Here is a 13,266-nt window from a genome sequence, read left to right as displayed (position 1 = left end):
GGTTAAATCTGCAGACATCTTGATAAACCTTCCTTGATATTGCGCATGTACATCTCCTGCACCACAAACTTTCCTGAAGCCTACAAACTTCTGCTACCTTCTTCTTCACACAGCTGAAAGTCTCATCAGGTCACCTATATCTGTTACCATCCTCTATACAACATTTATTAGGGCTGCTCTTTTCAATTCACCCTCCCCCACTGCTATAAAGTCCTTTCCAAATATACTTTATGGAATATAACGCTAGTGTAGGAAGCCAAATTGAAGGTGTTAAACCCAAACCATTACCCTGAATCGTAATCACTACACATTACAAATCATATATATATAAGGTATCCACTATATGAACTGACATACAATGTGATTCTTCTAAATATAAAAAGTTACCTTAGAAATTCCTCAATGGTAAAAAAAGAAAGGGGGACAAGAACCATTTGGATTTGCCTGGGGTCCTTTTGGCAGATGAGCTTTCAGGAGGCGACGTAATCCACACTAACTGCCTTGTCCCACTGTCCCAGCATTAAAGAGACCCAGCAGCTGCGATGGTGGACAGTTAAGATTATATATGATGTAAATACATTGTAGCTTTGTCAGCTCCCCCAAACCATAAAACTTACTTTAATGACATCACGTGCTACAGGAGCACCATTCAGGGTCCTTCCTTATGGCCATCCACATAAATAACCTTTCAAAACTTTTAAACTACTAAATTCACATAGTAGCCAGAAGTATTTGCCCTAATGTTCTCTCTTAAACTAAATGCAGTCATGGACTTAAAATCTGTATTAATGTGTGCCTACCTAACCTTGCTAAAATAGAGGTCACACTTGTTACAGGAAAGGTAAGTGGCCTTTTTTCCCCTATCAAGAATTTTTCTACATTTTTACTTTTTTAATCTGCAAGATGACTCAGTATTTTAGTCTGAAGTAATTGCTGCATTATTCAGATGCAGCTGTCCGGTGATGTCAGCTACTTGCACTGTAAGTGGACCTGATCTCTGTTCTGCTAGGGATAATGTGTGGGGGAGTATTATACAGTTAGTGCACTATTATTAGAGATGTGGGCTTTTTATAGGCTAGTCTGAACTTAGATTGTATCCATTGTATTATAGGGGGGTTTATGATGTGAAGTGAGGGTCAATGGAGTTAATTTTGTAATATCATGTACAGTCAGTGGATTCTGTCAAACTTCCTAATTCAATAATATTCAATGTGAATCCTGAGTATGAATGTGTCACTGACCACAAATGAGTAGATAGATTATATATGTGTAGAATATGTGTTATTTATATTACATATGAGCTTCTACTGGTTTGTGAGCAAACATAAGCAGTCCTATGTAAAATGATCAGAAAGTGAGTTGTGCTAAAAGACAAATTCCGCTATATATGAATAATTTATGTTTACATATTTGGCTAGTATGACAAATGTGTTTTTATTAGAGTAAAAAAGAAAAATAGTAAAAATAAGTATGTGGATAAATAATCTAAACTTTAAATTTTTCCATATTATTTGAGAAAATTAGAGGTTAATCGAAATTAGAAAGATGATGTCACCACCATGACAGAGACCACTGAAGAAGCTGACAGTTACACATAGAAAATCTAAGAGAATCCTGATTGACAAAATGATCTATATACCTGACAACATCAAAAACCAGCAAGGCACAGTACAAGGCAATTACAGAGCGGCCATAAAACGTCAAATAGCTCTGATTTTTTCAACAATCTGTGATTAAAAAGATAAAACAACAAGTTTTCAGGTCTAGGATTCATCTTCAAAGGCTCCAATGTCAGGAAGCTGTTCTTTTGTCTGCAACGTGTAACGGAAGTGCCATAAAGTTTTATGATCCCCTTAACTTATTCCAAGCATTTGCCCCTACTGTAAATAGATCTCAGGCCAGATTGCAGATAACACAATGGAATTATTTTCTCAGGAATCCAAGTCTTGAAGTGAAATTTACACACCAAGAGAAAAATTTTGACTGTGAGAGTGGTGTATTCCTTCAGTTCTTTGGGTTAGTTTTACAATAAAGGTTATTACATTGGCTTGGGACTCTGGAATACAAATTTCAGGATCAAAGGTGATTCCCAGGTATGTCATTTTCATATATATATTTCCCAATTACATTTTATCTTCCAAAAATTATTTTACAGCCACTCCAAAAATGTAGCTTTTTGTGATTAGATTACATAATTTGGCATATGTATTTATATCAGTATTTCGATGATAGATAGATAGATAGATAGATAGATAGATAGATAGATAGATAGATAGATAGATAGATAGATAGATAGATAGATAGATGCTGGATTAAAGAGAGATGGCTTTAGCATGTATTCTTTTCTTTATCTCTGCACCATAATGACTGGTAAGTTTACCTGCAGTCATATCTGATGCCAAGTCCATAGATGACAGACTCAGCTCTGCTACATCAACTCAGATAAGGTGTGTATGACTGTGTGTATGCGAAACAACCACATATAAAAATGGAAATGTTATTCTATATTTCAAGTTTAATCATTGAAGACCCCATATTATCTAAAGGCATATGGGATGTTTTATATTGAACATCTCTGACCAAAAATAAGTCACCATATTTCTCACTCCTGTAGAAATGAATGTGAAAGCAAAGATAAAGTTGACATTCAGTTCAACTGTTATATTACTTGCAGTTTATTCAATATGACAAAATATAGGATTCATGATTTCTCACATATGAAATTGAAAGCAATAAATATATGAGTTTACATTATTGAGTAGAACTGACTAGGAAGGATTATATTAAAACGATGACGTACAAATTGTGGCTTTATACACTTCAGCATTAATTACTAAAAAAAAAAGAAACAAAAGCATAAAAACAACAACAAAATACAATAAATTACACAAAATAAAAACAAGTCCAATGGTCCCCTCCATCATGCCCCTCCATGGTAATGGATCCTGCACAGAAATACAGTATAACAAATTATACCATAGTGTATGGGAGTGGGAGAAGATGTGGACGATTCTGACCCAATAGAAAAAAAAAACAAAAAAATGCTACCTATCAATGGGACATAAAAGAACAAGTTCACTTGGTATGATGGTGACATAATGGAGACTATACAAGTGCATGGACGAAATGTTAGGATGTACACACATTCTAGTGTGTATCTACAATACTCTATATAACAAATAGTAAAGTTTCAGCTTGAAACTTTATTTAGCCTTGTGTTCTTTTCCCTTAGATAATTCCCCCATCTAACTGGCCAGCAACCCCCCTATTATAATAAGCACAATATAATATAGCCACACTTTCCCTGCGCTTTCAGCCCAGTAGCCTGATTAGCATTTTTTTTTTCTGAAGAACTTTCCTTGACCCTGGACAGATTGTAAGTCTATACAATACAGCCTGGACTTGTAAACCGAAGCAAGGAGCGAGCTGCCTAGAGAATTTTTTTTACTCCACCTTGAGACTCAAATTGGTCAAAATAATACACTTAATGGACAAAATACAGATCCATACATTATCTATACATGAGTGGGGTGTATTAGGGGAGATCTTAGGTGCAGTCATCAAGATTTTACCTTCCCTTGATCTCTTCCACCTCCCCTCATACAAGAAGAGAAAATTAAAAAGTTTCTGAAAGTAGATGTAGTAAAAGCAAGATTAAACATCTAAGCTCCTTCAAGGTTCCCTTCTTAAAGTGAGTCTTTGCTTTTGACTTTAGAATCCTTCTTCCACTTCATCCTTCGGTTTTGGAACCAGATCTTGATCTGCCTCTCGTTTAAACATAGATTGTTGGCAATTTCAATGCGCCTGCGACGTGTCAGGTATCTGTTAAAATGGAATTCTTTCTCAAGTTCCAGGGTTTGGTAGCGAGTATAGCTGGTCCGGGAACGTTTGCCATCAGTTTCTAAAGGGGACAAGGTAGCATTAAAAAAATAGGAATAATTAAAAAAGGATCCTTGATTAAAGAAAAATAAAATCTCCCAAATTCTGATACTAATCCCCTGAATTAAAGCACTATAAATTATATTCCTCACATGCAAAATATTTAACACTTTTACTTATTACAGTATTATCTAATTTAAAAGCGAAACATGCAATTAAAAAAGCAAACAATCCCTAAAGCATAAAGCCCCTCTACATGGAATATTTCGCTGCGACCACAGGTTACAGCCATATTAAATAAATAAACGTATATGAAAAGTAATTTTTTTAGTAAGAAAAAAATCCTTATATTCTGCCCCCCTATAAATGAAATTATTGTCTTTTCTCCACGTTTTGTTCCTATGATCCAATTATGCTGTCATAAATTTGAACGTCTATAGCCTGTAAGCCTTTTAGTGGACAGTTTTACGAGCAATTGATGCCTAAGTCGTAAAATTTACGACCTCGGGTTTTTTTTATTATTTGCCCCGCATGGCCTATAAAAACCAATGCAAAACCCTATGAAACAAAAGCGAGAAGTGAAAGTTTACCATGGCTCATATGCAGTTTGGTCATCCAGGGGTATATTTGGGGTGGCTGCTGCTGCTGCTGCTGCTGCCCCTGCTGGGGTTGTTGCTGTCCTTGTTGGGTTGTTTGTATCGGCTCTGCTTTGATGTTCTCGATCCCTTTAGATCTGTCCTCCAACGAAGTGCTCCCGGCTTTTTGATTGTAAATCCCAGGGCTTAGTGCACCCTGCTCTCCTCTGCCCAGAGTGTGCCCAGCTGAGCCCATGACAGTACATGAAGGCCGGTCAGAGTTAGTGGTGGGGTTTGAAGGCATGTCCAGACCGTTTAGAGAGTTTGAAGAACCCGGAGATGGGAATGTAATGCTCAGATCCAACCCACTGTAGCAATACCTGGACGAAGGGACCTCGGATACAGATCCATAATTCCCATAACTTTGCATGGAATAGGCAGGAACATTTTGACTTTGCTTATAGAATGAATTGGCTACGTATGAGCTCATAGCTGCAGCTGATGATGATTATTATTAGTATTATTATTTTTGCACCCTTTGATTAGCCTTGATTTGTGGCCCTTTGAAGTTCAGGGGTTTTGTTCTCTAAAGTGCAGAATTTATAGCTGGGGAATCCTCTTTCTTTATTCTATGTGCTCTGCCCAAATATGGGATGTTTAAATAGAATCACGTGACTCTGTTGGCCAGTCATAAATTTGGCTTGATGACCCCAGGAGGTTATTGATGGAAGCCTGTGAAACGTATCTGATATGTTGGCAGAACAAACTCAAGGCCCCAAGAAGGAAAAGAAGACAATGAGGCCACAGCGTCACCTGGTGCCAGTAGGGTGGTATAGCACCTGCTACTAAACATGGCTGAACCACCATTGGTGCGATAGGTCAATGGGTGACTCGCATAACTTGTATTTTTATAACTATATCCCGACGTGAATAATTTATTTCAATAGTGGTTGACCACCAATTGAACAAGGAATTTAATGGCTGCACCTTTTCCCTAGGGTTCCCAATAATAAAAAAAAAATATATGGTATATTATGTGTATTTTCTCACCATTATCATTAAAGAAGTGAATGTGGCTTGTATCGAGAGAGATTATAGATGTAATTAGCTAATTACCATATTAATTTATTGCACCTATTATGTTATTTAATCACTTTTTTTTATAAAATGGGACAGAACAAAAATTCAGCAGTCTGCCCTTAAAGGGGCTTTTTTAAGGGGCTTCCATTTTATAGGATTGGAAGTGGGATATATTATTTCCTTATATCCACTAATTCCTGTGATATGTATTTACAGACATAACCCCCATCAGATAAGACAAAACAGTGTAAATAGATGTCAGCCATGTGGAAGGCTTTGTTCAGTTCTGTTTTCTGCTCTGCACGTTGAAATGCAATTCCTTATCTAGGAAAGCATCTCCCAAACATACGTGTGCAATAAATGTTTGTGGCTTAGATCACTGGAGTGAAAGTTCTGGTCTCTGCATTTTTGGTGTGCATGGAAGATCAGAACTGCAAATACCAATGGCCTTGGTAATATATAGCAGCATCTTTCACCAACAATCCTCAGCTGTTGTAGTGTAACACACACATATATATGTATATATATATGTATATATATATATATATATATATATATATATATATATATATATATATATATATATATATACATACATACGCCACAACTTATATAGGATTTCCTTAAGGTGAAGGGTTCAGCGCAATTGTAACACAATTACACTTCTGGTTGATGGTTGCAGAGCCTAAATTAATTATAGCAGGAGAGAGTTGAGCAATCCTCAGCTTTCAAGCTTTCTTGTAGTCATTTTTCGGTTTACTATATATTTTTAATCACATTTACATATTTTTTTTCGCATTGTTTCCAAATGATCAATGAATATACTCAACCATCTTTTTTTTCTGTACCTGTCCTTATGAAATAATAGCTAATTAAAGCTGTAATCACTACTTCTCTCAAGCTCAGTATTACGCCTAAGACTTAATTCAGACAATAATAATATAGATTTTATATGTAAATCAGGGAAGATAGTGTCTGTATTTTTTTTCTTCCTGTAAGCCATTATACATTACAAATATAAATCTGTTTTCTACTTTCGGATTGGTGCAGTATTTATTTTTGTTTATATTGCATTGCATTTTGATATGCAATTTGTTTTTATGCGTTTTTAAGCTTATGTTGTGCATTGTTTTCGCAACTAGATTTATATATATATATATATATATATATATATATATATATATATATATATATATATATATATATATATGTCTCTTATATTTTGGATAATATAGGGAAACTGACAAAAGGAAGGAGGCAGAGAATATTGCTTAGTTTGTGGTGAGTTGCTTGTTTGCTGGCTTGGTGCAGGCAGCCAGACAGTACACGTGTTTAGGAAGTTATCTTGAATGCAGAATAATATAGCTTTATTGTGTTATGTCGCCTGAATGGCAGTGACAGAGAGTACAGGGGGTTTGTGACCGGTGTGAATTACTTTTTTTTTTTTTTTTTTACAATGGAGTCTGCCTCTGTTGTGCACACACACACGAGTAAAGTGCTGGGCATTTCCAAAGAAATAAAAGAAATAGAACCACATAAAAATAATATCAATTTTTATTAAATACTCAACAGTTTGTCCATGGGACGTGATCTTTATACATAGTCGGTGTGACACAGAATGTAACCATTATTCTACAGCTATGAAACTTCATTTTACGAGCTACTACTGAACATTGCAGTGCTGACATAAATATAAATACTGACACCACGGGCACAATGAGAAATAAAGTTCACACGGGAACTGTCACAGTATGGAATATGGAGGATCATCCAAATAATACAGTCAGGCTATGGGGAAATGTTATATGGACGTGGCTCCTAGGGACAGAGAGGGGGCAATAGGACAGTATCTGGGAAGAGCTCTTCACATTTGATCTGTGCTGGGTCCATCCCATCACACAACACACAACACACACAGGCAAAGTCTTGTTCTTCCTTGTGTTTTGCAGGCAATGGTTCTTGTACAAGGAAATGTGGGACTTTTTGAAATACTGTCTTTTATTTTTAAGTCAAAGTTGGAGAAACAACATAACACAGAGACTCAAAGCCATAATGGTGGATAACAGAAGCTGGCCAGAGCTAGCACACTGCAAGTTGTCCTTCTCCTTCATTGGATTCCTAGTCCACTTTTGGCTCTAGAAAGAGATGTGTAGATATATATTTAATATAATTATATATTTGTTTCCATAATGCAGCCCATCCATATGAATTTTGCCAGCTGGGTGGGGGTGGAGGGTGAGTGGGGGATGCTGGTGGGAGCCCCCCATTCACTCTTTGGGTTGGTCTTCTGTGTCCTCTCGTTTTTCCTCCTTGCCCTCGGCCAGGCTGTCAGCAGATGCCCCGTTGCTCCCAGTTAGGGTAGAAGACAGGTTACTCTCCTTTTTCCACTTCATCCTCCTGTTTTGGAACCATATTTTGATCTGACGCTCAGTTAAGCAAAGTGCATTAGCGATCTCAATCCTCCTGCGCCTGGTCAGATAGCGATTAAAGTGGAATTCTTTCTCCAGCTCCAGGGTCTGATAACGGGAGTAGATCTGGCGACCTCGCCTTCTATCCGTGCCATAGCCCACCCCTAGGGAATCAGACACAAGATATACTGAGAATCATTAGTGTGAACCCCACAATCACAAATAATTCCTGCAGCCTAAACTGTACTACTGGCACCCTGCAACCTACAGGCTTAGCTTGTAATATATCTAATACATAAGATCTAAGGACATATAATATATAGATAGATAGATAGATAGATAGAATAGGTAGATAAGTGATAGATAGATTAATGATAGATATATAGATAGATAAATGATAGATAATAGATAGTTAGATAAATTATAGTAGATAGATTTACTTGCTCACCCTCAACAAACAGTTATATCCCATATATATATATATATATATATATATATATATATATATATATATATATATATATATATGTACACACAAACATGTATATATATATAAATATATATATATATACATACGTCAATTAAAATTAAAGTATACTTTTAAATGTACTTTTAAGCTAGTTCTAGTCTAGTTCACATCCTCCCAGCTACAATATATAAATAATAATATATAAATGTATATATATATATATATATATATATATATATATATATATATATATATATATATTGATGTGCTCTCAGTACTGCAATTTGCCATCTAAATATTTATTAATTAGAAAATGTAGTATATTTCACTATACTTTTTAGATTATTAATTATGCTGAAACTGAAGCATATATGTATTTATATTATAATACTATCACTATTTAGTACTTAGATGGTAGAGATGCATTTACCTACATGCATATATTAACATTAGCCCTTGCAGTATTAAAAGCCTGCAGTGAGTAAAAGTGTATAAAAAGTGTTTCCATCTATCACTTAATATAAGGAGAGGTATTTGGATTAACTCTTGCCCCTCCACAAGGAAAGCAAACCTCGTTGAACTTTATTGCAGATCTTTGCAGTGTCTTTTAATTAGAAAGCACATAACAAGCCATATTTGCTCGCAACAACTTAACAAATAAAAGGCCTATAACGGCAACTGTGAAAGGAACTAGTTTATGGCTTTTATGAGGCCATAAAAAAAGGAGCTGAGCCTGTTCTGCTGGGGAGATGATCGTAAAGATGGTTGAGTTTATGTAATTTATATGTGCAAGCTGTAAAACTTACCACTGTGGGAGTTCATGCGCTGCATCCACGGGTAGATCTGAATGCTGGTTTTCTGTTCCTGGACACTGGATCTGTTTTGGTCACTGTTAAAATCCTGTGCAATAGAAGTCTGTGTATTGTGTCCCATAGAGTTCTGCCTGCAGCTAGTGAGCATGTCCTTGTCCTGGTAAAATGCATTAGATCCATACTCATAGGGGCCTCGGCTGGAGCTGAACACAACATTATCTTGCGGGGTGTAAAATGGAGAAGAGTAGATCCTATTTTGAGCAACGGCTGCTCCATAAGTGGAGAAATGCCTAACAGGGTCATAGGCAGTAGAATTAAGGGCCACATTGGGGAGGACTTCTTGGCCACTGGCTAAATGGCAGGATAAAGAGGGGTTGGTGAAATAGGAATTCATATCTTCTCCTTTACCTGCCTGTAAGATTTCTTTAATATTTATTTCTGTCTCCAGTTTGTAGTCTGAACTAGATTGTTATAGGGACGGCTCCACTCCAGGACAGACAAAATGACAAAGTCAGCTGACCTGCCTGCAGCCAATAGGAGGCGACATGTCAAGAGAGGAAAAAATTGGTTTTGCTTGTGTTGATTCCCCAGTTAGAAGTATATACATTCAAAGTAAAGTCTTGGAATCACAAAGATCAAATTAGTTATTGGGAGGAGTAAAAATAAAAGAGAATAAGGAAAAAAATCCTCGCGGAGCTCTGAGACCTGGAGGATTCTCAGGAGCTGGCATCTGATTTGCATTTTATCCACATATAAATTCACTTTGTTCTTAATAGAATCTAATGTATGCACAAGCATTAAGAACTTAGCAGACACGACACAGGCGCTTCCTATGGGAGGAACATCACAATATACATGGAGATTTTAATGCTCCTGCTTCTGATTATACATGCAAAGTAGCAGAAAAGAATTCACATACAGCTTTATTTCCACGATGTAAATATGTTGTTTACGTGCGGTGTTTATATTGAATATATATATATATATATATATATATATGTGTGTGTGTGTGTGTGTGTGTGTGTGTGTGTGTGTGTGTGTGTGTGTGTGTGTGTGTGTGTGAGTGTGTATATGTGTGAGTGTGTACGCATGTGTGTGTTTCTAGTAGGTTGTGTTTGTTTACGTACGTGTCTGAATTGATATAGAGATTTTGTGTACGTATATCTCTCTATATATATCTTTTTTTGTGTATATATGTGTATGTATAGTATTTAGATATGTGTGCATATATGTGTATGTGTGTCTTTATATTATATATGTGTGTACATATATTGAGTGTGAGTGTGTATGTATAGACACACACATATATATTGTATATATATGTACACACATATATATACACACACATATAGACACACACATATCTACATACTAAGCATACACACACGATACGCATATATATATATATATATATATATTTATTTATATATTTTTTTATTATTATTATTATATATATATATATATTTTTTTTTTTTTGTTTGATGCACATATACACCATTACATAACTTACCAGTTACCAGGTCTGAGATGATATTATTATAATTCAGGGTAAATATCGACTATTTTTATGATTGTTTTCATTGACATTATGTTCATTGTTATACATCCCCCATTTCCACTCTCCACCACCACCACCACCACATATGTTGTGTTTGATCCCTATTTCATTCTTTGCTTGGCTGATTTATAATTACACAGTTTGAAATTGGGATCTAGGACTTTAGTAAATTGAAAGAGTCTAATGAGATGACAAAAATTAAGAGCTAAAGAACAGGTCAGTGCTGTAATGTGTTTATTATTCCACCCGGTTAAAGTCACCTTGTTTATTAAAATTACAACATCTCATTATCCAGATGGAATAACTATATAAATTATCCATTTATTAATAATGATATTAGGGCTTATTCCACTACAGCTGCATTGCATGGACAATGACATCGCGGTGCAGTTGCTAGAATACTGCCATGAAGCTGCTATTCCTAATGGCCACTATTTGTGAAAGTTACAAAAAAAAGCAATATTTTTTCAGGGTTGAAGAGAAACCCGGATGCTGAAGGATTTTACGATCTTTTTCCTGTGACCAACAAAGCGAAATGGTGGCTGTAAAGCCATAAAGATGGGAACAGACGTATTCAGGGGTCGTTTATTGCCCTGGTATAACACCAGCAGTCCTCCGAGTGCAGCAACTACACAAAATAAAGTTTTACCCAAATAAAGGACCATTTGAGGCTGAGATGATACAAGCAGAGTGTGGGATCTATAGATTCCCCTATGCAACAAATAAGGTTTGTAAAATATCTGCTTCTTTGTAAGGGTGGGTTGGATCTATCAAATATACATGAATTGTCGTGGGGACACAGTTCTTGTACTTTTATATATTACTGCCTCATGTTTGGGTAAAAAAAATACCTATATTAGTGGTCGGACAAAGCAGTAAAGAAATAAACAGCTGAAGAACAGACTTCACCTACAACAGCTGTTTAAGGAAGCTAATGGTAGCGAATATAAAATGTATGTTATAATACTTGTAGGTGTGTGTATGTATATATATATACATGTACATATATACACACACACATATACCACACACACATATACATATATGTGTGTCTGTATATGTTTGTAATTGTGTATATATATATATATATATATATATATATATATATATATATATATATATATATATACATATATATTTATAAATATATATATATATATACATATATTTTTACATATGGATACGGATAATGGATAGATAGATAAATAGATAGATAGATAGATAGATAGATAGATAGATAGATAGATAGATTATACATTAATGGTGTTTTTTGTTCTTGTTGGTTTATTGTGATTGTTATTGTATCTTGTTGACATGTTTCTATTAGTTTTTAGGTTGAGTCACTTGGCTATAAAACCATATGATATTTTGTGTCTTCATTTATTGTACACTCATCATCTTATCTTTTATTTATTGTACAGTATGATTTGTCTTCTCTGCAATGCCAGACTACCCCCCCCAGACTCTCAGTCTCCATCTACCTCTTATGATATTTATAAAGATATTTATTTCTCTTTCTACACAGAATAGAAGCCCCTTTTTGTCCTCTGATTGTTAGACTTGCAGGAAAGTGCAGGGATTATTTTAGGTAGGGGAAAGGACTTGGTGCTTTGGATGAAGCAGCTCTGGTCTATAATAATGGTGCTTCCTTCTCTCACAAGAGAAAGTTAAGTGTTTTATTACATCTATAAGCAAAGGGCAAGGCTTAAAGCTCTGCTCGATTTATGGGGAGTAGAAAACTGGCTACTAGCACATGGAACTTCCAGCAACAAAGGGAAACCGTGATTTTCATTATTTCATTACAGCAAATTGAAAGGAAAAAAAGTTGTATGCCCCTGAAAAAAAAAAGAGAATTTCAGCTTCTCCTCCTACTGTGCTTTTGCTACTGTGCTCAATTAGATATTTATATATTTTTTTTCCGTACTATAAACTTGAACATTGCTTCCAATCCGGTTCTGCATGTTATTGCCTTCGAGGTGTATAATATGCACCATATATTTATTATGTACAGTCAGCATATTGTCAAGAAACAGATGTGTATGGAGCAGCCCCAGTTCTCTGCACCTCTGACTTAAGGCTGTGTTTCCTAATGCTCCCTTTAAAGTAATTATATACAATCACCGACTACAATACACAAAATGCTCAAATATACTGGACATGCAGGTAAGATTTTATATATATATATATATATATATATATATATATATATATATATATATATATATATATATATATATATAGTGTGTGTGTTTTCACTTCTCCACCCTCTCCCCCAGCATAATACTGAATAATGATTGCGTTTGTACCATAAGTTCTTTAATTATCAGAATGATTAACTGGTGGAAAATAACATGTAAAATAATTGCCTTTACACACGTGTTTTCTATATCCTTTCCAATTAAAGAAAGGAAACAGCGGCAGGGACTTTAAGGGGACTTATAACTTCGAGGACCCAAGTTCCTTGAAGGTTTCAGCACTTTAAACT

At 35.4% G+C, this 13,266-nt stretch overlaps 2 protein-coding genes across 3 annotated transcripts; both read right to left on the bottom strand.

The window, feature by feature from the left end:
• Positions 1-2,651: 2,651 nt before the first annotated feature.
• On the bottom strand, positions 2,652-5,102 carry HOXC5 (homeobox C5). The gene is made up of 2 exons (XM_073663021.1): positions 4,470-5,102; positions 2,652-3,901 (listed from the first exon to the last, which is right to left on the bottom strand). Exons 1-2 carry the CDS (start codon positions 4,942-4,944, stop codon positions 3,687-3,689), a joined length of 690 nt encoding a protein of 229 aa, XP_073519122.1. The 5' UTR covers positions 4,945-5,102; the 3' UTR covers positions 2,652-3,686.
• A 1,968-nt stretch (positions 5,103-7,070) lies between these two features.
• On the bottom strand, positions 7,071-9,996 carry HOXC6 (homeobox C6). Of its 2 annotated transcripts, none has more exons than XM_073663007.1 (2): positions 9,218-9,996; positions 7,071-8,130 (listed from the first exon to the last, which is right to left on the bottom strand). In XM_073663007.1, the coding sequence occupies exons 1-2, from the start codon at positions 9,615-9,617 to the stop codon at positions 7,802-7,804; spliced, it is 729 nt and encodes a 242-aa protein (XP_073519108.1). In that variant the 5' UTR covers positions 9,618-9,996; the 3' UTR covers positions 7,071-7,801. The 2 variants fall into 2 exon arrangements, with proteins under 2 accessions (XP_073519108.1, XP_073519112.1); XM_073663011.1 differs by having other exon boundaries at positions 7,071-8,106; positions 9,218-9,977.
• Between the last annotated feature and the right edge of the window lie 3,270 nt (positions 9,997-13,266).

Source organism: Phyllobates terribilis, unplaced genomic scaffold (assembly GCF_046119375.1).
Source record: "Phyllobates terribilis strain yellow unplaced genomic scaffold, ASM4611937v1 Scaffold_2__4_contigs__length_985480577, whole genome shotgun sequence".
NCBI classification, from domain to species: Eukaryota; Metazoa; Chordata; class Amphibia; order Anura; family Dendrobatidae; genus Phyllobates; species Phyllobates terribilis.
This window is presented reverse-complemented; position numbering and strand designations above follow the sequence as displayed.

Excerpts from the sequence above, each read along its gene's own strand:
- HOXC5 (XM_073663021.1), bottom strand. The coding sequence starts at position 4,944 with ATGAGCTCATACGTAGCCAATTCATTCTATAAGCAAAGTCAAAATGTT. Across the intron at positions 3,902-4,469 it reads CAAACTGCATATGAGCCATG|AAACTGATGGCAAACGTTCC; the intron begins GTAAACTTTCAC and ends TGTCCCCTTTAG.
- HOXC6 (XM_073663007.1), bottom strand. The coding sequence starts at position 9,617 with ATGAATTCCTATTTCACCAACCCCTCTTTATCCTGCCATTTAGCCAGT. Across the intron at positions 8,131-9,217 it reads GCGCATGAACTCCCACAGTG|TATATCTTGTGTCTGATTCC; the intron begins GTAAGTTTTACA and ends AATGATTCTCAG.